This window comes from Eurypyga helias, unplaced genomic scaffold (assembly GCF_000690775.1).
Source record: "Eurypyga helias isolate BGI_N326 unplaced genomic scaffold, ASM69077v1 scaffold23921, whole genome shotgun sequence".
In the NCBI taxonomy this organism is placed as follows: domain Eukaryota; kingdom Metazoa; phylum Chordata; class Aves; order Eurypygiformes; family Eurypygidae; genus Eurypyga; species Eurypyga helias.
The window spans coordinates 14939-38708 of NW_010230498.1; the positions used below are offsets into that span (position 1 = coordinate 14939).

Genomic DNA, 23770 nt, shown 5'->3' on the forward strand with positions numbered 1-23770 from the left:
TTCTTTTTCACGCCCAGGCCCAGAGTAGTACCTAGAAATGGTTGAAAATGTATAATTTTTTCCAGTACCTACGCTGATTCCATACACAAACCTGTATTTTATCACATTCTTCTACCTCCCTTCAGGTATATCTGATGATTTTCTACAATAGTCTTGTCAATACTAATACACCAACCGGTATCAAACAGATATGGATTTTCTACTGATCTGCTATTTTACCTAAACCCCAGAATTTTAGACTAGTACAATCCTCACTCAAAACAGCTGACAACATTCTTTTTAAACTGTCAGAAGTAGATTTTCAACAGAAGTAGATTTTCAACAAAGAACATCACTTTTAGGAACAGAGACATATGCAGATATTTTGAGAGTTATTGGTTCAAATGGAGCCCCTTAAACAAGTGAAAGCAAAACACGTTGAAAATACCCCAAATTCTCCTCTCCTCTTTTTGTCCAAATTGGCAGCGTTATTTCACTATGGTCAGATTTTCAAGTACAGGAACTCTGACCATCAATCCTTCTGAAATGAGAAATATGACTAAATAACCACATGAGCCTCAGTGGATGTAAGAAGATAAAGGCAAACACAGAATTCAGCATTCTTTCTCTTTTGACCAAAGGCAGTAAAAACGATTGCGGCGTTCACTATTTATTTAATGATATGCAGGTAAGAATAACTTCCAGTGGTAACACATAGCCCAGTGGAGAAAAGCAGGCCAAAGGACACACACCAATCTGCTTCACAAAGAAGCTAGGTGATACATGGCGGGTTGTCACGGTAAGTGGGCTCACTTTATGTAAACAATACCTGAAGATGACTGTTAGCTTATATTGTTGACCGAAAAGGCCTGTTCTGTCCATGCAGGGGACTCCAATTGGAGTTTGCTATTCAACACACTGATTTGTACACAGGCTGGAAGTGTGTGCAGCACAGCAGAATGACCTGATATTTAAATTCACTCACCCTGTAAATGCCCACTGGGTTTGAAGTAAGGCCACTGCTCCAGTAAAATAGCCCGCAAAGGCCATTTTTCCCACACACAAGATCGGTTTGTGATTTGGGTTTCTAGACATTTATTTCAGTGCAAATTTTGCCAGGAAGAGGAACTTACTGCTTGTTGTGAAGTTACCCTCCCCAGCCTGGGGAAAGGAGTCTACATCTTGGATGACTTGTAGTACTCCCACAGTCCGCGCCGGGGGATCCAGGACTACAGAGCTCTCGTTCACTGTTATGTCGCTGGCTCCCGTGATCTGGTTGGTCGGCGGTCCTCCTATGGAGGCTTCCAGGTCTGGAGGTATATCATCCATGCAGTCTGCGTTTGGCTAACAGGAAGAAAAAGAAGAAAATTGAGCTTTTACCTGATAAAAAGATTTAATGTACCTGTTCCCACTTCTTCAGGGTTTTTCACTCTTTTTCAGTACTGAATATGGCAACATATAAACACACACAACATATAAACACATATAAACACAGTTGGTTTGTTTTCAAGTACTTAACACTCCTTAATACAATCTGTTGGAAGAGACACCCGAAGTATGCATTGGAAATATTCAGTATTAAACTGTGTCACCTACAATCGTTAAGTATCCTGATTTATACTTTTAAAAGGGTTTGGGAGAGTGCACATTAAAGAAGCAACTCACCTACGGATACGATCTGCTCAGCACAGGCAGATTGCTGAGTCAGATTACAGATGTAAATAGAGACAGTAGCTGAAGGGGAACAATTATCTTTTCCCTAAATATGTATTTTATAGAGCCAATATCAGAGCTTTCAGGAATAAGAATTCAAGGGAACTGCCTGTAGGCATATCTATGTGTGGGGTGCAAAACCAGAAGCTAAAGCTGTTTATAAGACAAATTTTTTAACATCAAAAGATCTTTTTCTTTGCTAATGTTGTATTTCCTACAAAATAAAATTATGAGAAAAGAAAGAAACAAGCGGTAACGGGAATTTGAAGAGTATTATTTGATCCACAGCCTTTCCTGCTTTTTGATTCAGGGCCTGTTATAAGCCTGATGCTCCCATTCATACAGCAGTGATTTCTATGGAGCTCCCTATAAATATTGGTGACAAACATATGAGTTAAAAAAGCTCCTTTTCCTCTAAGAGGAAACAGATTCTTGTGCCATTTGTCCATAGAACCAGGTCCAGTTCTCCCCAAGGCATGGGGAAAAATTGTTCACATAACTATTTCGAGAACAGGGTTTTGAAGTTTTAACATACTGTAACAAAACCAAGGCTAATTCAGAAATGAGGATGCTGTGTGCCAGGATGCAAAGCTTTCAAAATGACAGAGGGGACATAGCAAGGTTGTGCTGCAATTACATAGATGCCTTGTTAAGTTAGGGAACATGTGAAGTGAAGTTGTTCCCACTGGTCTTTATTGTCTAGCAGTCAGTCAGCTTATCTGGATTAGTCACTTAACTTTCCTCTAACTTCAATGGTTTGAGACAATTTCACTGTCTGATCCATCCCACCCTAAGGTAAGTGGTATAAATTGCCCCCTCTGCTTTCCCACTGCCCAGCACTAAGCAGAGATGGGGCTTGAGCTGCCAGACTGGAAATCCAGTATTTGGATGGCTAAAGTCAGAGGACGTGCTCTGCTCTGTGGATCTGATTACTGCTATGCTGAGTGGTCTTGCTTGCTACGGCATTTCTGCAAATGTCACTACCAGCCCATCTCCAACAGCTGGCACCTAGAAACTAAGCAAAATATGGTACAGCAAAGACTTAAAACAGAGGCTTAGCTTTAAGCAAAAGAGTAATCCCTTTGAATTTAGGCATAGAAGGCTACCATATGCTTACATCTTTTGCAGAACCAGGAATTTAGCATGTTTTCTCTTTTCCCACACATTCCCTGTCTGATTGTTGCCACCTGATAAATATTTTTTTCACAAGGCTCCTAATGCAAAAGGCAGGCATTTGAAACGATCCTCAGGTGACCAGTATCCACAGACTGAAGTTTGGTATAAAAATTAGATTGTCATTGTCTGGCTCCAGTCTAATTCACAAGCAGCGAGAGCTCCTCAGAATGGGGTAAAGGCACATTAAGCTAGATCAGGTTTTAATGAAACCCATTGTGCCTGTACTATTTAAAGTGAAATACCAATTATTTATCTGTAGAACTTGGATCCAAAATTATTCTTTAGATATATCACCCTTAGCTGTTATAACAAATACTTTCAGACTTTCATTTTAACTTAAATTTGGCTCTGATGGCAGTGTATCTTAAGGAAAAGAAAAAAAAAAAAAAGGTCTGTTTCTTCTTTTCTACTTTAGGAAAAAATACTTCAAATTTTTTTCAGGGGATGAGTTATCTGTCCTTTGCTCTGATTCCAGTTATTCCTAGAATGGGGTTTTATCACCATCTTTTAAACCTTTAAAAACAGAGGATTATAATTGGAAGCCAAACCAAACATTAAAGATGCAAAAATAGCATTGCTTGATACAATTAATCCCTTTACTCCTGAATCATTTTAGTAGGAAAAAATACCCCAAACTAAGCAGCATACTATAAAACTAATGATATGAAATACTGATCGAAAAAAAATAGTACATTATGGCTTTTGCTGTCAGAGTGACCCAGATACATTTGCTAAGTTTAATTATATTGGTCTCACTCATTCCCTGCATGTAAGTGCTTTGAGGGCACAATTCCACTAAAGTCAAGGGAAGGCTTTGTATTGACTTCTGAGGGCTTGGCTAAGGCTCTTAGTGAATAGCTTCAAGTCATCCAATCTGCTGCCAAAAATGCAGCTGTCTGCATATCCAGCAGATTTTTGCAGAAAAGGGGGAGAAGCAGAGGGCAACTATTTTATGTGATATGATCGTCCCAATAGCAATGTAGCTTTTCGAAAGACACTTTCACTGATAATTCACTTCAAATATTACAGCCAAAAGAGGTATAGTCTGAGCTGGATTCACCAACAAAGAGACAGTGGAAAAGGTTACGCCAACAGTTTGCTGATAGACAGTTAGTTAATAATCCTCTGGAGCTGCAGAGTGCCACGGTGAAAAGCGGAGATGCTAGGGTGCTCAGCTACCGTGAAAATGAGTGCAGTCATTTTGGTGCCTCATGGCAGCCTGGGGAATCTGGTTTTTGGGCAGATAATATTTGAAGTCTCTGTTACAAAGTAAATGGGAGAGTTCAGATGTGAACTGAACTGAAAAATCTAGATACTTGGGTTTTAACCAATCATTTCCTGGAAAATCCTGAGTCTTCCTGCTAAATGATGCACAACATATCCGCAGTCACACAAGCCAGCTCTTTAATAACAACCATAGGACAAACATGCAGCTGGCAGGAAAAAGGAAAAAAAAAAAGCATATTAGCCCTGCCTATGGTGAGATTTCCTCATTCCTCCCATTGTAAAAGCCTGCAAAAGGACTTTGGCAAATTTGCACTCACGTCTCCCATCAGAGGCTGCTGCCTGCCTAAGGCTGCTTTTCTGTGCGTGGAAATTTCAGCTAAGATGGCTCAGCAAGACTCAAGAATGTGATTAGGGAATGGCATTTTGCTTTATCCACTCTACAGAAACGTTTGCCACCTCTCACTGAGAAGCCCTAGAGCTTTACAGCTTCCTCCTGGGACATGTCCTTTCCCACAACAGCTACTGACATGGTGCTAAGTTACGAGCCTCTGAAAGGACCAGTTCACGTGTGCTGATAGAGACTGGTGGTTTATTTGGGACCGACAGCCACGCTCTCCAAAGAGTAGAGGGCTTTACATGGTGCTGGGAAGCTCACTGTGGCACCAGAAATCACCCCACAGGACTGACGCCCACCCCAGGCTGCCCCCAACTTGTGCTGGCAGTGAGAGGGGCGAGGACACGCAATTTCTGTGCAGGGGGAGAAGAGGTCCTGCGAGCTGAGCAGGGAGCACGAGCAGCCACAGGACAGCAGGAGCTCCAACGGATAAAGGCTGGGTGGCAGGGGATATGCAGAGGAGAAGGGCACAAGGTAGGAGAGGGACAGACAGAGTTGAGGCATATTTTAGAAGCAGAAGGCAGGCGAAAGAGAGGAAATGGAGCAACTAATAGCAGTATAGGAATTTTGAACCCCCAAACTACCAGATGCTCTTAGACTCCCACTTCCTTTGCTGTCAGCCAGAGGAAATCCCTGACACGAAGGCTACTGTCTGCTCCCAGTTCCCATGGACAACTCCTACTGTAAGTCACCTCGAGGGGTAAGGCTCTAGCATGCAGCTCTCCCTTCGTGCACCTCACCAATGCTCCATGTGGGTGGGAGCCAGCACGCTTCCTCCAAATGATGGGGTGGGCTGTTTTCAGTTTGTTGTCTTAGAAAAGCCTAGGGAAATTTTTATAGAAATTCATATAATAAAATCCTCTGAACAAATTTTGCTAGTGGGATATGAACATCCAAGGACTTGATTATTAGTGTTAAGACAGACCAGCGCTAATGCTGATTCCGAAATCTTAATTTGACCCAATTGTTTATGTTGGTTACAGCAGTGTCTTTAATTACATGCCCAGTACACTAATGTCCCCAGAAGCTCCATGCAGAAAGCTATCAGTGAGGGGAGCAGAATGGATCCCCCTTCTGCTACATGGCACAAAGAAAACGAGACAGGGAGCTGTGAAAAGAGATAAAATGGTTGAGGAAACCTAATGGCACTTTTAATTATTCCTGGCAATTAGGTTCTATACCTGCCACTACAGAGCTGTTCATAGGTAGTAAAAGCCAGTTATGTAAACAAAAACCTCTACACATGGCCTCTGGGCATGTTTTTCCCTTCTTCTCCATGTACCCAGCCTCAGACAGTCTGTGGACAAGCTTAACCTCTAGCAGCTGTCACTGAGAGCCATTTTCTGGATGTAAATACTGACTGACAGTACTAAACTTTCTGGAAAGACCTTAACATCTCCCCACAGGCCTCCAAAAAGTGGAGGTCTGATTTGTCTATAACCCCTTATTATGAAGTTGGATGAAAAGCATGTTAATGAAATGCTTGGGCAAAAATGGGAATGGACCAGCATGAGAGCCGAAATTGTGTGGTCCTTGTGCTGGTTTTAGTCAGGACAGAGTTAATTTTCTTCACAGTAGCTTGCATGAGGTCATGTTTTGGATTTGCCCTGAGAAAAGTACTGATAAGGTATCTTTTTAGCTGGTGCTGGGGAGTGCTAACACCAATTCAAGGACTTTTTTCACCTTCAGATACTGCAGCTGCGTTCCCAACTGTCTCACTATAAGCAGTGTGGGGGGCACACAGTTCAGACAGCTGACCCAAACTGACTGAAGGGGTATTTCATTCCATAGTACGTCATGCCCAGTACGTAAGCAAGGAGTGGACTGGGGGGCCATAGTTTTGTTGCTAGTTTTGCTCATTAGCTAGCTCATTTGATCATGTGTTAGCTGGTGGGTTGGCTTTCTCAGTAGTACTATTGCTCGTGGGGCTCACTCGGACTCTGGTGCGATCTCTCTCTTGGGCTCCTCGGGATCTGCTGTGATCACTCTCGGGCTCTGGCTCTGACCCTCACTACTTGTGACCTGGCTGTGTGTTGGTTGGCGGGTGGTGAGCAACTGTATAATTTGTTTTATTTTCATCACGTTATTAGTACTACTGTTAATATTATTAGTATCACTATAATATTCACATATTCAATTATTAAATTGTTCTTATCTCAATCCACAAGCTTCCTTGTCTTTTCCTCTGATTCTCCTCTGCCACTGGAGTGGAGGGGGGGAAGTGAGCGAGCAGCTGTGCGGTATTTTATTGCTAGCTGAGATTAAACCACGACAATCCTGCATGGTGCAGAAGAAAGCCATGGAACAATACACTCAGTGTCAGAATCCTGTGTGACTGCTCACTGGCAGGCCTGGGAACCGAGACATGGTACCTAGGGGAAAATGTCTGTATTTAAGCCTAGGCACAGAGATGCTGAACAGCAGAGCCAGCCTTCATTCTGGCCTTTCCTGACATCTCAAATACCGAGTTAACAGTTGTATCACCTTTTAATATTCTAAAGATAATATACATGCTTGGCAGAAAAAGCAGCCCAACTGCAATGACGTTACTCTAACTACGATGCTCTACTTAATTTTTCCCACTGCATATTTTTAGCTTAGATTATATTAGGTTGACTAACTTATCTGTCTACTTCAGTAAAAACACACCTCATTATTTGCTATGAAACCTCTTCTGCAGCAACCTGTTAGGCTTCCTAGTCTCCACGAAAAGGAACTCTTAGGGAACGGCTGCATCAGATCCCCTAATATGTTCACATGAGTTATTTTACTTTATATAGCTCTTTCCTATGTGAGCTGGCACGTCACCACCTCTAAGCAGGGAGGCTGTTTACACCACCTGTTAATGCATCAACCAGTGGTGTTTCAATACTGAACTTCGCTATCACATGGCAAGTCTCGCACAGTGTGAGAAAGTGACTCACTTCTTCCTGGAGAAGCCTCTGATCTCTGCGATAGCTGTGGTTCGCAAGCCGTGCGGCAGAAACGACACACGCTATCTGAATGTAAACATGCAACCTAAAAGGATCAATTGCTTTGTCAGCTTCTAACCACATCTGAATGTTCCAAATAACAAAGATCTTAACAATTTCTTATACATCATGTGGTCTGCCACATGCTTAGTTACTGGGAGAAATGCTCCCTAATTGGAATTAGAAGTACAGAGCTTGCTACAGATAGACTTTAGGAGAAACCTGACAGAAGAAAGATTTGGCTCCCCAGAACAAGCAATTAGTTGTCCTCAACTAGTATGGCAGGGCAAATTTTCTTTGCAGACTTTCTGCTTTAAGAATTCAGCTGAGAGCATGATTAAAAAAAGAAATCCAATCCTGATTTACAACACAAAATTCTATGTGAAAGAATATATAAATCCACCAAAACACCAGTAAATTATCCTCTGCTCCACAAAGCATGCGACCACAGACACAAAATCCAAACACTCAACTAACCTCCATACACACACTCTTCCTTGAGACATAAGAGTCAAACATTTCAGATTTTATTTCCCTCAATAAATCAATTAATGAATCACTAACATGGCAAGAAGAATAGAATGGGAACAGAAAGGCAAAAGACTAGGGATACATCCAAATAGCTGATGATTCTCTTCTGCCCTACAGGCTGCTCTGCAACGTGCTTACCGGGATCCCTAGAGCTTTTAGAATATTCATTTTACACATCGGGCAGGTACGGTGGTCTAGCAGCCAGGGGTCTACACAAGACTTGTGGAAAAGATGCCTGCAATGAAAAAAAGGATATTTCAATATCAAAATATTGAAATTACTTTTGCAACACCTCAAGCACATGTGCACAGTGTTACTCACCTAAGCTTGGAAAAGAACACTTGTACATATTAGAGAAGTAGGAAAAATACATAACATACATCAGCAGATCCCATATTCCTTTGGGCGATGTGTGTGTGTGTGGCATTTTTATTCTGAAATATGAGGCTCGATATACAGTCGTGCTCCAAAAGATGCAAACTAAGACTAATTAGCTGCTTTGAAACAACATATAGATCAGCTCTAAATTTCCATCCTAAGGCTTGCAACAGGTGTCCTGCATTTTACTTGGCAGAGCCTGAAAGTCATGTTTCAGTCTGCTTGAACTTTTACATTTGAGCAGTCCCCAGCCTGAGGTTCCCTGTGCCCAAGTGCATCGCTCATACAGCACAGCCATACAAACCCACTTGGGTAAGCGCAGGTGGACACAGCTCTCAGCTGCCCAAGGCCAACTGTGTGAGGTTCAACAAGGCCAAGGGCCGGGTCCTGCAATGGGGTCTCAACAACCCCAGGCAGTGCTACAGGCTTGGGGATGACTAGCTGGAAAGCTGCCCAGTGGAAAAGGAACTGGGGGTGTTTGTCGACAGTGGCTGAATGTGAGCCAGCAGTGTGCCCAGGTGGCCAAGAGGGCCAGTGGCACCCTGGCCTGCATCAGGGACAGTGTGGCCAGCAGGACCAGGGCAGTGACTGTCCCCCTGTAATGGGCACTGGTGAGGCTGCACTTGGAGTACTGTGTTCAGTTTTAGGTGTCTTGCTACAAGAAGGACATAGAGATGCTGGAGCGTGTCCAGAGAACGGCAGCAGAGCTGGGGGAGGGGCTGGGGCACAAGTCCTGTGAGGAGCAGCTGAGGGAGCTGGGGGTGTTTTGTTTGGAGAAGAGGAGGCTCAGAAGAGACCTTACTGCTCTCTACAACTACCCAAAAGGGGGTTGCAGAGAGGTGGGCGTGAGTGTCTTCTCCCAACTGACAAGTGATAGGACAAGAGGAAACGGCTTTAAATTGCACCAGGGGAGGGTTAGATTGGGTGTTAGGAAAAATTTTTCACCAAAAGGATTATCAGGCACTGGAACAGGCTGCCCAGAGAAGTGGTTGAGTCGTCATCCCTGGAGGTATTTATAAGATGTGTAGATGTGGTGCTTAGGGACATGGTTTAGTGGTGGACTGGGCAGTGTCAGGTTAATAGTTGGACTTGATGATCTTAAAGGTCTTTTCCAACCTAAATGATTCTGTGACTCTAAGACTCTGCCTGGAGCAGGGCACATACCAGCCTCCACAAGGAAATGCAATCTCTGAGAAAGCCAGAATCCCTTGATGCACCAAAATAATTTAAATATTTAAATGGTATGTATTCAGCTGAATGGGTCGGCTGCTGTATTGTGCTGTGCCCTCTCTCACACAACAAGATACACACGGCCTTTCAACTTGATGGAAGACACTGAAGTGCACTTTTACCAATAACACTTAGCAACCCTGGCTCTTACTAACACGATAGTGGCCCACGTATCGGCTGGCTGACTAGCTGGCTTCAGTCCTCAGTAACACTAGAAATTCAAAGCTAAAACTGTGTGAAATCTCAGAATCTTATTCTTTTCACTGCAATCTTTTTTCCTCACTACTTCTAGAAGAAACATGTCCTTCGTGGAACCAAGCTCATGGCAAATTATCACATTCCTGTACTTGGTCCGCCTTTACACAACTATGAGAAAGGGCAAATATGTTCTTGAAAGTTCGACCCAGTCTAATTATATCAGTTGGCTGCAATACCAAACTTTGTTAAACCTCATGTGATCCTGTATGTCAACATGATTAACACAAATGGAGTACCACATACTTGAGGTTTAAATCACTACTTTACTAAGGTTACTAAAGTTGACAACCCTCCTTCCAAACAAGATTTGCCTTACTGGATAAAAACACAATGCACCACATTTCGGTCTCTGTCCTGCATAACTCTTCCTTCCTTTTATCTCACAGGGGACATACTGAGCACATCATCAGGCACACATTTTGAATAGGTGAAAGCATAAAGGTACGGTCCTCAGGCATTTGTAATTTTACACTTAGAAGTCTAACCAACAGAATTCCTTGGGTGTGTTAATTCACGGAAGGTACTGAAAGTCAATGAATTTCTTTTCAGCTATTTGAAATAATGATGAAATTCTTGATAGTGATTGGTTTTCTTTAATTATATACTCAAATTCAAAACAAAATATGTTAATGGCAAACATCTGAAAATGTTTGTGCCAAAAATAATCAGTATATTTAAAAAATCTGAGATATTTATTATTCTCTTGAAAAAAACCAGATTTCCAAAATCTGTTTTGGATAAAAAAAATGTAACTTCTACCATGCCATTTTACTACAGACTAGAAAGTCCCCTTTTGTTTTCAAGTTCAAGTATTGCAAGCCTCAGTCAAGCTGTGGTTCATATTACATCGTTTCATAATGTTTGTTAATCACCAAAAGCTTGGAACTTTCATGCTTTAGAGACTTTAAAAACTGAAGTTTAGAGTTCATAAATTCGGCTTCAAAAAACAATATTCTAAAATAAATCCTACCAATGCCAAGTAATTTAAATACATGACAGATCATGTCACTTTGCTGTTCTCAACAATAAACTAGCACAGTGTATTATGGGTCTATTAATTTCAGATTTAATATGCATAACAGAAGGAACTTGATTATTTGACAGAAATCTACAGAAAAATGGAATGTTATTGAAAATCAGATAAAGATTTGAATTTTAAAATTTTTGTACCATATCATACAATTAGAGCACTCACAATATCTGTTTTTGAACAAGTAAACATTTGTGCAGAGAAGTGAGGTGGCAGGCTTTGTAGATTTGGATTTTAAAGTTTATTTTATTCGTTATTAGCTATAGCACTATATACAAGTTTATGGCTTTCAACAAACTGCCATTGTTTGATGTGCTGATAAGTTTATCATCTAAATTCAGGCAAAATAAGGTTCAGTACAAAATAAGATGAGAGAGCAACTGCAGTATTTCATTGTCACATGGTGAGACAAAGATGTAAAATAATCAACACCAATAAAAGTCCCTTTCCCTCTGCAGTTCTTACTGATGCAAGTTTTAAAAGGAAGGAGAGGATAGAGGCATCATGGATGAGTTCAGAAGCAAAGACCCATACAGGGAGACAGTAAGAGAGATGTGCCTGGGACATGACTTTGACAAAGTCAGAGCTAGAAAAATACCTGTTTGGTGTTTTCTTTTTTTTTTTTTCTTCCCTGTTGTGTACAAGCACACAATCTGCAAAACTACGTTGATTTGGAGAGGTTGAAAAGTTTCTCAAAAGAACTGTAATTGATTAGTTGGGAGGCGAGAGGAGAGGAGATGTCATAACAATCCACACACAAAACAATGGCTTCCATGAGGAGAAAGGAAACAACAGTTCGTCACCTCTCCCAAGGAAAAGAGACACAAGGATGTGTTTGAACTGAAGCAAGTGAGATCAAGGTTACACAACAGAAAAAGCTTCACCACAGCCTGGGTAGTGAAGCGTTGCAATAAATTATCAGGGGAATTTGCAGAATCTTCATCCCTGGAGGCTGTTAAGTGTGTTGGAAAAATAACTCCCAAGAACGATGCGTGCACGGGCAGTGCCCTTGCACCGTTCCAGAGGTGCTGGCCTCCTGGGATGGCTCCTACACTTTTCTCCCGCTCTGTGACTGCACACAGCTCTGTGAAGCTCACAGAGCACAAAGAAAGAACCACCTCAAAATCCTAGAGCATTTAATTCACTCTTATCTAAATAGCACTTAATATTTTTTAACTCGAGATCACTTTTGTTTGAAATGTATTTAAATTTTTTTTAAAGCTGCAATTTTAAACATACAGGAAAGAAATTCATTTCTGGCTCAGGTTAGAATTATAATAATAATGACTGCTGTAAAACTACTGTAAAGCTTTCAGCTTGCCAACAATTTTGAGAAGCTTTTTTTCCAGGTTAAGCAAAACTGTTCTCCTCCCACCTTCTACTCCTAGTCCCAACGTTCATGTTTGCATGCAAACAAACCTAGCAGTCAAGTAATTTTTCCTCTGAAGAAAAGCATGAACTAAGAGAAAAGGAGGCAAAGGCAAAGAGGAACATCCCTAGGGTCCCTGAGTAAGAGCATCAGTCGCCTGGATTAGATATAGGGCTGAAGCAGAGGACTGAAAAGGGTTTTGGTGAGAGACTGAGCAGCACTGTAGTATCCAACAAGAAGATTTCTGGGGATGCATGTAAGGTATTATTTGTTTATTTCGAGGAAGAAGGAAGGATAAAAGATGATGATAATCAGGGTAAGTGAGAGGAAAGAATCAAAGGGAAGAATGCGTGGGATGAAGTAATTTTCACAGAAAGCCAGTAAGATGAGAAAGGAGGAGAGAAGCAGTCTCTGAAATCACAGTTGTTCACAGAGTAAAGGTTCAGGGGAAGCGAATGAGCTGGAATGGGGTCAAAAAGCGCATTTACTGGTGACAGAAATGAAACCACCAAAAAAAGAACTTGTGAAGAACTCAGTAGAGGTGAGGTTGAAAGAATTGTCTTGCCTCTGTAGAAGTTTATTAAAGTTGGTAAAAGTTGAGTAAAAGGCACACCCTGGTAGCAGCAGCACCAGTAACTTCTGCAAAGACAGAGCAGAAAAGACTAAAGTGTTTTGAAGCTAGAGACGGAGGACAAGCAGAAGAAACTAGGGCTATGACACAAGAGATGTCACTCTGGGAACAACGAACTTGGTTACATCTGATATCGTGTCAGTGCCCTCAAAGATAACTTCAGAAATGCTTGCTAGTATTAAACATAAAACCAGCTGCAAGCCAACACTTTTTTTTAATGAAGTGTCAGTCCTTATTTATTTAATATGTTCTGTAGAGTGAAGTTTATTAGCATGGTCAGTTGTGGGAGCAGGCTAAAGAGGACAGAGAGGAAGAAGCATAACAAGTTAACTGGAATTCTCCTCCTAGCTCTCCAGAGCGGGACACGTAACAACAGGCTATCTCAGTGCCTGCCCTCTGCCAACAGAAAAGAGAGGACGTTTGGGGAAACAACGTTACGTATTAGTAAACACGTATCTATATGACTTCAGAGCTCATCCACTGCATTGGTACCATTTTTGGTACCAATTTCTTAGGAGATTCAGGCTCCACCAGCCTGAGAAAGAAATATCAAGGTATACAGGGCTTTATACAGATAGCGCCTGCTAGCAGTGGTTTCTCCAGTACTGCCTGCAGTACAAAGCAGCATCTTTCAAGTGCAGCTCTTCTGGTGTATTTGGCTTTGCAGGTAAAAGTTTTACATCTTGAGCACCTCCTGGATAGATACACTGTCAGCCAGTGCTGGTGTCATATGGTGCTGGCTTCTGTAAGGGTGGGTGTAATGCCAGCCTTTTATTAAACAGCAGTCTAATGAGGTTCCCATTCTAGAAACTGTGCACAGTTTAACTGAGGATGCTGGAGGAAGAAATCTAGAGTCTGTAGGTCTTTATCAAGATATAACACTCTCCTACTCACTTAAGAGAGACAGAAATTAATCCACTATTTTTTTTTTTTTTTAGATGAGAGGAGACTGCCAACAGCAGAAAGAATCATGACTACCATTTCCTGTTTTGGAAGTCCAAACCCATGCGATTGTGTACAATACTGCCCTCACAATCCGTGCAGCAGGAAGGCCAGAGTTTGGGAAGTAGCTGCTTGAGAAAGATCTTAGGGTTTCTGTAATTTAAAACTGCTGAGGCTCAAACTGTGAGTATTTTACAAGACAGTTCTGCTGCTGCTACCCTTTTAGCATGAGTCATTTTCTAGACGACCTTTCAAGCCAGCCAAGAACTGAACATCACCTGTTAACTATGTGTTTCCTATTCACTCTGCCTGACTCAACACTGTGGATGACCAAGTCTGACTGGAACCTCATTGAATTATGAGGCGAGACACGAGTGAAAGCTAGAGCTTAGATGTATCTTTTGCTGTTGTATAACTACCTCAAAAGCTGCCAGTCTCTATCATGCAAATGTTCCAGGCTTTATCATGCTTCTATGAAAACAGGCTTAATGTCAAACCAATGTCCAGTTTTTCTGGTAAATTCTCATTTTTCTGTATTTCTGCTTCATGAAGTGATACATTTGTTCACAGAAAACAAAAACGGAAAAGAGTTCACATGCAGTTTGTCATTGTGGGGGATTTACAGTAGGTCAAAATTATGATTAATCTGTTGCTTTTTGTTTGCCATTTAGTGATGGCAGTAAACAGATTTAATGAGTCACATGCATGAACAGAAATGGACAGCTTATAACATTCAAATATGTACTAGGGAACAACATAGCAGGAGAAGAAACAAATATTGCAGTTTCTCTAGCCAGTGAACATGTCTGCAGGAGAAAAAAGAAACTATTAAAAACCCCACAATAATCTCTGCTCTGTATGTAGAGCACTTGAGATTCCTATTTCTAGGGAAATTAAACACTTGCTCTTGCTCTCCTACGGGAACCAGCGATCCTAGGAAATTTCCTAAGAAATGGATTTCCTCAGAGAAATCCTTCATTAGCTAGCACTTCACAGATGACAATGCAATGGCACAGAGCAATGAATACCGCTGTTAAGGGTGTGCTTCTGTGTCACATCACTGCGAGTGCATGTGCTGCACAGGGCATGTTCACAGGAGGGGAAGAACAGAGAAAGAACAAGCCTGAGAATGTTTTCATGGCAGCAACAGATAACGTGGTCTTTGTCACACTCCTTTTTTACTTTACTGTTTCTACTCAGCATCTCTCGTTTTATGGCTGGGGTTATTTTGGATAGAAGTGGTCCCTTTCTCAGCACCTGGATGGCCCAGGACAGCAAAAAAAAGTAGCTGCATGGGGAGCAGAAGCCTGCTGCCATTCCCAGCGCTTACCCTGAAGTCAGGGGCAAATTCTTCTGAGGGACTTGTCCTGGACTGATATAAAACCAGTGAGGAAAAGAGAGGAATCAAAACCTTTAGTTTAAAAATCCTACTGAAGACTTTACAATAGGTCCAGACCGGACAAAATTTCTATCATGCTAAACCCAGGTTCTCACCACCATTAATACTAATTTCACTTCAAGTTGAATAAAGTGGCATTTCAGATATCTTTACACACAGATTTTGAATAAATCAAAACGATAAATTCGCCCTTCCCTCCCCAAGCTCTCAGGTAATCTCAGTAGCATGATACTGTGAGAACAGAGCTTGTCTTGAAGTAGAGACTATCAGAGTTAAAAGCACTTTCAACCATGAACTTACCTGCAAGGCAAAATTCTGACAACATCATTGGGCTTGTAGCCTTCAATACAAACAGCACAGTTATCAAAGTCTGGCTCAGTTTCCTACAGGAAAGAGAACATTCATAATTTTCATTTTTTGATTTTGTCAGCTAATCACACAAATGTGACAAAGTAAAACAGTCACTGATGCATACTGCAAATCCAATAATGCATTTCAAGACAAGCAAGTCAAGATTTTCAACACATTTCCAGGTGGAAACTTGCCCTGAGAAGCATGCAGATTTAGTTTGTTTGAACTTTCAGGATTTTCTGCATCTTCACAGAATCACCTTCTTCCCTCTCTACTCCATTCCAACCATAAATTGTTTACCAGTATTCCTCCCCTGCCTGAAGGCCACATACTACCTAAATAAGCAACTGCCATTTCTGTTCAGCCTCATTGTCCCAGTGGTCTGCAGGAATCCTCAATACAGAGTTTCATTTGGTAATGAGCAAGTTGAAAAATTACCTTATCACCTTTCCTGATTGTTCTGACTTGCAACTTGCTGATTGCTTTCTTTGCAGCATCTCCAAGCCGGCGCTGTAATACAAAATTTGCTCTTAAGCAAAGAGTATCTCTTCACGCAGAAATCATCAACTTTTCTCCCTAGGCTTCTTAATAATCTGAAGTGACTGTACATGAAACAGGACAGTGCTGTATAAATATAAACAGATGAGGTCAGTCATGCTGTTATTCAGAATAAGGGCACAGTAGGTATTCTAGACTTGCTGGAAACCCACAGCCAAAGAGGCAAAGCTACTCTAATGCAGTTCCAGTGGAGACTGCACGTGGGCCCATTACGATGCTATACTATAGCACCCTGACTATTCCAGCGAGTAGCAATGTGTGTAACACGTCCACTATTTGGGTATCCTACTTCTTCCCTCTCTTTTTTTAATGACACTTGTAAAAAATACATTATTAAATGAGGCCTGGGCTAGTAAGAAGAGTGAACTCTGGACTAAAGATTCAGAAGGTCTTTATTCCTATGTTGTTCCGGAACCAGTTCATGATCTTCAGCAAGAGTAAGTGCCAAAAGTGATCTGTTAATTTGTTAACCATGAAAAACAAAGCATCTTCTCTGCTGTTCTCTTTTCCTAAATAAAAATGAGGCTAAAGCATCTGCAGTTTCTTACAGGTAAAGCACTATACAGCCCTGCAGTCACATCCTATCGACACTGAACTGTTTCCTTTCATTTGCCTTTCTATCTTTCCCTCCAGTGAACCATGAATTGCTTACCACGTGATGTTTCTGACTGTTCTCCCATATTTCCAAAACACTATTACTGTGCTGGCAGGGTCACAGCCACTCAGGATTAAAGTATATAATAACAGCCTGACGCAAAACACCCTGTTCTCAAAAGCTGAAGATGGAGGTGCCTGCCTCTTGCAAGAGGCTGAGAACATTGTGGGGCAGCTCATACAATCACTGCATAGCAGAGTTACCTCTGCACCCTGTGCTGTTGAGCTTGTGCCTCTATCAGTCCTCCAAGGACTTGGCTGTTCCCTTCTGCTTACCCAATGACGAGGCCATCTGGAGACAGACTCACAGGCTTGAAAGGTCTTTGAGAAGTCATGTACTCCCACCCCCTGCTCAAGGCTGGGTCAACTTCAAAGTCAGAGCTGTGTCCAGTGAGTTTTGAATATCTCCAGGAAGGGAGATTTCACAACCTCTGTGGATAATTTGTTCCAGTGCTTAACCACTCTCACAGTCTATTTTTCTTTTCAAAAAACATACAAACGGAATTTCCCTTGCTGTAATTTCTGACCATTACCCTTGTCCTTTCTCTGTCCACCTCTGAGAAGAGTCAGTCTCTGCCTCTTCTCCAACCACCCATTATGCAGCTGAAGGCTGCAAGCAGAGCCCTGCCTCCTCCTTTGCCCCTCTCCCAGTTTAGCAAGCTGAGGTCCCTCTGCCTCTCCTCACAAGTCATGTGCTCCTGTCCCCAGACCATACTGGTGACCCTCCTCTGGCCTCTCCCCATTTTTTTCATGCCTTTCTCGTACAGTTTCATGCAGCAGCATCTACCCTGATGCCTTCTTGTCAGTTTTACAACTGTTCATGATACAGTGCATCCCAATTTGCCACCATTAAATGAACTAAACACTTCTCTTCCCCTCCCCTCCTCATCCATGTTTCCAGCCATATATTGTTAGATAGGAGGGCGACTTAGGAGCTTTGGTGACTCAAAAGACATTCAACTTTTTGGGCTGGGAACATCGCCTGTGCCGGAGTTCAGAGGAGCCTGTCAGCATGAAGGGTTTCCAGCTGGAGGGGGTGAGAGCATGAAGCCAAAAATGGAAGGAAGCTGGATGTAGTTTGTAAATTGAGACCTAATCACCATACAGACACGATTAATAAATTACCACTTTGTTCTTCAGATTCAATTAAAATCACTAAATTAAATTTAGAGAGTAAGCTTATTGGATTGGAAAGACATGGAAGACTGACAAAATGCACGCAATATTGAAAGCGGAGAGCAATCTCAGATCTGCCTGAAGAGGTGAAAATGATCTTGGCTGTCATACCAGATTTACATATGAGCTTTCCAGCATAACTAATTATTACATGTGAGGGAGTAAATTGTAGTTATACAACATTTTTTTCTATGGTACATTTTTCTCACAGTCTCCCTTAAATAGAGAGATCAGATCAGAGTTGGAAACATTTCTTGCCAGCTATTTGTTTCTTTAATGTAAATCAAAGACAGACTGATAACATACAGCAAGACAAGAGCCATTATGTCCCGCTTCAGGAATTGCTTGTGATATGTTTTTATCATTATTATTACTTAAACTAATGAAATGTCTCAGTTCTTTTTTGCACGTTCTTCAAGGGGAAAGGACATGATTAAAGACTCATGTACATCTTTGATCTGCTTGTTTTCATGTTTGCTTTCTCTTATCTATCTTAAATAGACAAGTTCATGACTTACATGCAAATGAGAATAATTTAGTTTTTGAAAGAACAGGAATATCTTGGAGTAAAGTCATACTTTCAAAGGACTCTTGCATTTGAATGAAAGGCACGCTATCACTAACCAATGATTTCCCCTAAAAGATAAGAGGCATTACAATAGTTTAAGAGTTTAAAGTGAGGCTTACAGATTTATGATCATAAATCTCATGATCTCATTAGCAAGGCTGCAGCATTCAGTACTGGGCTGGAAGGAGTTAAGTGTATCAGACGCAGTGGTCTTGTGGAGATGGTGATACTGGTTAGAAAGAGAAGACAGTAGCATGGAAAGCATCTGAGGAAGTAAATGACCATAGATGCTGTGGAAGAGAAATTACGGTAAGTGCTTCTCTCTTAATGGCCTTACTAAGCTACCACCTTCACAGGGAGGAGATCACCCTGTGCAGAATGAAGGGCACCATCAGGATGAAGAATCAGACCCCTCTCCTGTACCACAGAAAGTGTTCCATCATAGGAAGCATCTTCCCAAGACTGCTTCAAAGATTGATGTCTCTTTTTCAATGGCCCAAAACTCTGACTAAAAGCCACGGCCAGCAGTCTTCCTTCTCAGATAACTGCATGCCCCTCCACATGCTGCCAGTCACATACCAAAGTAGATCCTTCACTGGAGATTAACCCAGGATGCACAGGATCCTCCTCAGCCCTAGCGCGATCACTTGTTTTTGCTTTCACTGTCCTGCAAAACTTGAGGAGCCCACCTGGTTTCAAAATAACTTTACAGAAAACTTCTTCTTAACAAGAAACCAACAGGAAAAAATGACATGGAAGAAACATGGTCAACAGGTCTAACTAACATCATCTCCTTGCCATCTCCTCATCTCACGTCTCAGAGATGACAAAAAGAGAACTCTACTATTACTAGTGAAATCCGACACACTGACAGGGTTGGTGAGGGGGTGTTTTGTTTTAGTTTTGTTTTTTTAAGCCTGTGTCCTGGCTGTTACAGAGCTGAGACAGCAATCCACATTTTGCTGAACTATCTCCAGGACTTGTCATGTAATTCCAAACCTATTTCAATTAGCTCCGCAACCTGACGTCTCTTGAGACAAACAAGAGACTGTTTTTGACAAAGTCAAAAACTTTGACACAGTCTTTGACAAAGAAACACTCTCATCTTCAGAAGGGCTCCGGGAACAAGCCACTGAGCAAGCGGATTGCCTATTCTTTCCTTACACAAATTTATCCTCTTCATATCAAAAGGGTATATCATCAGGGCAACCACCTGGACACCTTGAAAGGTAGGGAAAAAAGAGAGGAGGCCTTGAATTTTCACCCATGTGAATATTACTACCTATATTCTACTTCCACACGTACCATACAGTTACCTGTGCTGCTCTTAAAAAGGAAATGTATTAAACCCAAAACTGAAATCTAACCATATTTGTAGCCAACACCCTGGCTTCAGGTGCACAAGCCCATAATGGAAGACAGTTTTGTGCTCCCCTGACTTAATTCCCATGACAAGATTGGACGAATAGGCCAGGACATTCAGCAAGAAACATCCTTGAAGTTCTAATTCTTTGCTTATCGAAATCAGGCACTTAACTGGGGTGAGCTGTGTCTTCCTACTGGCACACGCACCTGGATTTCGCACACATGGTGAGGAAGAGCAGTGGCTGCAGATGTATGTCCAGGTTTCACCTCACTGGAGAGAAATGATTCCAGGAGATTCTGCAGTCTTTCTAGCTGCCTCTCTCACTAGCTAGACTCACTGCTTTCTTGATGGGTAACTAAATCGGTTCCTTTTGGATTTACTGCTTGATCAGCAACTTAAGCTGTGTGCAAGAAGGGAAGCAGACCTGGAAAGGAGGGTCACCATGTAAGAGAGGACAAGGAGGCCAAGATGGTTATGAGGCTTGACAAAAGGACACACCATATTTTTCACGAAAGGAAGACATAGTTGCAATGGGTCAGCTTGGAAGAGGCAAAATGGAAGATGACATCAGGAGACTTGGAGTGACCAAGGAAAGATGTTCAGAAATCTTGCTTTCATGTAATTGTGCAACACCCCTTCTGCTTGGAGATAATGGCTTTTTCTGCCAATCATATTATGCACTCAGCCACACTGTCCCATTCCCTCAGCAAAGAGCTCAGACTACAAATCCAGAGGAGGCTGAACTGCTCCTGGTAACAACTCCAGTAGCAGCCAAACCTAGGAATGGCATACCTGACAGAGGTTAACAGAAAGGTAGGCACAGTTTCTTATTTGACACAGAAAACATAGGTCCTCAGAAGCCCTTGTTTTAAAACTGTGGGATTTTAAACAATTCAGATATCAATATGAGTTTAAGCTTCATATTTTTAAAAAAAATTTATTTTCACTGAAGTCTAATAAGTAAGTAATTTTTTCGCACTTTCAGAACAGGGCAGTTGGTCTGCATAGTTAGAATTTATTGCATTGCGAGGTAGGAACTAATAGCACAACTTTCTCTGAACAGGCCAGCTGGCTCCCTCTTCATCTGATGCTTTGTTTATCCAAACATTTCAACCTTTGGATAAACTTTAGCCTGCATACATAAAATAAAAACAGAAGGCAGCATCTTTCCTAAAGTTGGCCAGCAATGAATGTGCTTACAACACATGCAAGGCTTTCCAACTAGTAAGCACAATACCTTCATACAGACAGACACATGCAAGTTAAAATGGGAAAAGCTTTTGAGCGCAGTGACAGAAGAATCTTGCTCCAGCAAAGCAAACACAAACATTTTCCTTGTATATATCTGAATATCCAAGATATTAACATAGGACTTTGTGATCCCACCCTTGTGCTACAAGAAAAATCTGTTAAAGGAAACAAAAAAGCCAAGTGGAACTTTAGGGGAAACAGAGAGCAACCCTCATGGAAAGGACAAGAGCAAGATGCGCTCTCTGAATGACCTACATCATGAATTCCTTTGCCAGGACTAAAAGAGAAAAAACCCAAAGCAACTCATTTATGCAAATGGTCAAGCTTTGTCTGTATAGCACTACCATTTTTCATATGAAAAGAGCTAATAAAGAGAAAAAAATAAAAAAAAAAGTACATGAAGAAATTCTAGTTTGCCCCATATTACTGCAGCAAAAAAAAAAAAAATTGCTTAGGAGGCATGCTTTCCTATTCTTCTGAAGAAGAAAATTAGCATAGTAACAAAGTTATTAAAACCTCTGCACAGTACAATTGCTTGTGCACATGCTAGTCTAGTTCAAACTTTGGAAAGAAAACACTGAGAAGGAAATCTGCTTGACCGTATAAATCTACCTGTTCTAAACTACAGCACAGCACCTGAATAAGCTTCTTGTTTTGCTGGGTTTCATGTTTATGTATGTCTATTTACACCGCTAATCCGCCTGCATAATTACTTGATTGAAGGGACTCTTACGGTACTCACATACATAAATTAGGCACACATGTGCTTTTGCAGCCAAAGCATCTAAAAATTATCACAGCCGTTACAGTCACAGCGAATCTGCTGCCAGTGATGTTCAAATTCCAGCTGGGATAGTCTCATTCTTGCTATCCAAAATTTCATACTGTATATTTAAAAGGAAAATACATTCATTCTGTCTGTAAATACAGAGCAGCTGCTCTCTCTCTCCGAGGATGCCTGAATTTCAATTGGGGGGGGAAGGATCCCCATACGTTAAGTACACATCACTGAATGTGCAGCAGTACTTTTCTCTACAAGATGATTATGAACGCTCTCAGTTTTACTTCTTCTGCACAGCAAGCAAGGCAACCCTCCCCCTACCCTGACAGTAATTTATTAAGGGTCCAGAAGCATCTCTGAATTACAGTGCATTTTTTCCCCTGCGGTAAAATGGTTATCTCCTCGGATTTCATACATTGATAACATTTTGTACTGTACCATTAGAATGAAATGTAGAAGCCTCAGCTTCACAGTTCTGCTGATGCTGGGATAGTGCATCCAGTCAAGAAAAGATTAAACTTATTATTATCATTGCTATTATTATTCACTGCTGAACTACAATAAAGATGAACAGTGCTTTATAAATACAGAAGGCCTGAGAACCTAGGGCTCATTCGCACTGCTGTTGACTTCTCTCCAGCTCTATAGGTTTTTATTTGTTCTATGTGTTCTTTAACCACAAATTCCCAATTTTCTCAAATTTTACTTGAAAGCTGAATCCCACGGAGATTTTTTGGAAACACAAACAGCCCTTCCAGCACTGCTCACCTGATTTCTGTCTCTGGCATTTGCGTAGCGGAATCGCTGGATGTAATAGAACACCAGCCACGCCAGCGAGATGATCATCAGCACAATGAAGGAGATGGAGACGAACACTACAGAAGTCCGGCTGACGTATTTCTGCAAGTTGCGTGTCCCGATGGTTATGTACATCATCACAGTAATGTTCCTCTCCAGGAGGCTCACTATCCCTTTCCCTTTGGGTTCAGGAATCATTATTGCTACAACATCCTCTAGGCCTGTCAGACAGGAGAGAGAGAAAAGAAACTTCAGTAAAACAAGTGATCGCCAAAAACCAAAACAGTAAGAGAAAAGCTCCCCTTTGTCCCGCTCTCCCCTCCTGCTTACCAAGAGGTAAGTCAGATGGATCTGATGAATGTTTCAAATGGAACCAGTTACACAGTATGTTTCTATAAACTAATCTTGGTGAGATATGTAAAATGTGTTTCATGGGCTGACATAAACAGATTTCCAGTACAATCCAGACCATATTGCTGTAAGCACTGCAGAAAGGGAGACATGCTGCAGCCATCCTTCCATCCAACACTCCATATAAATTTATCATAGCCCATTTTGCAGGATCACAAGTCTGTCAGAGAAGCCCCATCAAACTCTGTGTTCAGATCAGAAATACTTTCAATCACAGATCTCCACACAGTTTCATAGCCCGAAAGCATCAAAGCAATACTGCCCTGGCCAGGGGCTGGCAAAGCAGCAGCATGCTGGGACAACAGCAGCTCGACGTGTCCCCAGCTCACCCGCTGTCCCATGCCGCTGGAGGCTCCCATGGCCTGAGCCCACGCAGACCTCTGGGAGCCGCTGCCGAGAGCTGGACTCACCGACTAATGGAAATTGAAAGTCAAGACCTCTGTTTTATTCCACAAAACCTACTATTTCAGCCCAGATCAGCCCCCGATGCAGTCCGCAGCATGGCCCCACGAGGATGCAAGCCAGCACAGCTGAGGCGGCAAAGGGGTGTCCACTGACATGATGAGGCAGGGAATTCCTCGAGTCCTGTCAACCTTTCTGAAGCCACCACCCTGTGAAACGGACCCT

General features: G+C 41.8%; 1 protein-coding gene across 1 annotated transcript; it reads right to left on the bottom strand.

Moving 5' to 3' along the window:
* Positions 1-1112: 1112 nt before the first annotated feature.
* Positions 1113-23556, bottom strand: RNF150 (ring finger protein 150; the record flags this gene model as incomplete). The annotated part of the gene is made up of 6 exons (XM_010160780.1): positions 1113-1323; positions 8131-8227; positions 15530-15612; positions 16019-16090; positions 22703-22953; positions 23473-23556. Coding segments are annotated over 6 exons (798 nt in total), but the record flags the coding sequence as incomplete, so codon positions are not given.
* Positions 23557-23770: the final 214 nt, after the last annotated feature.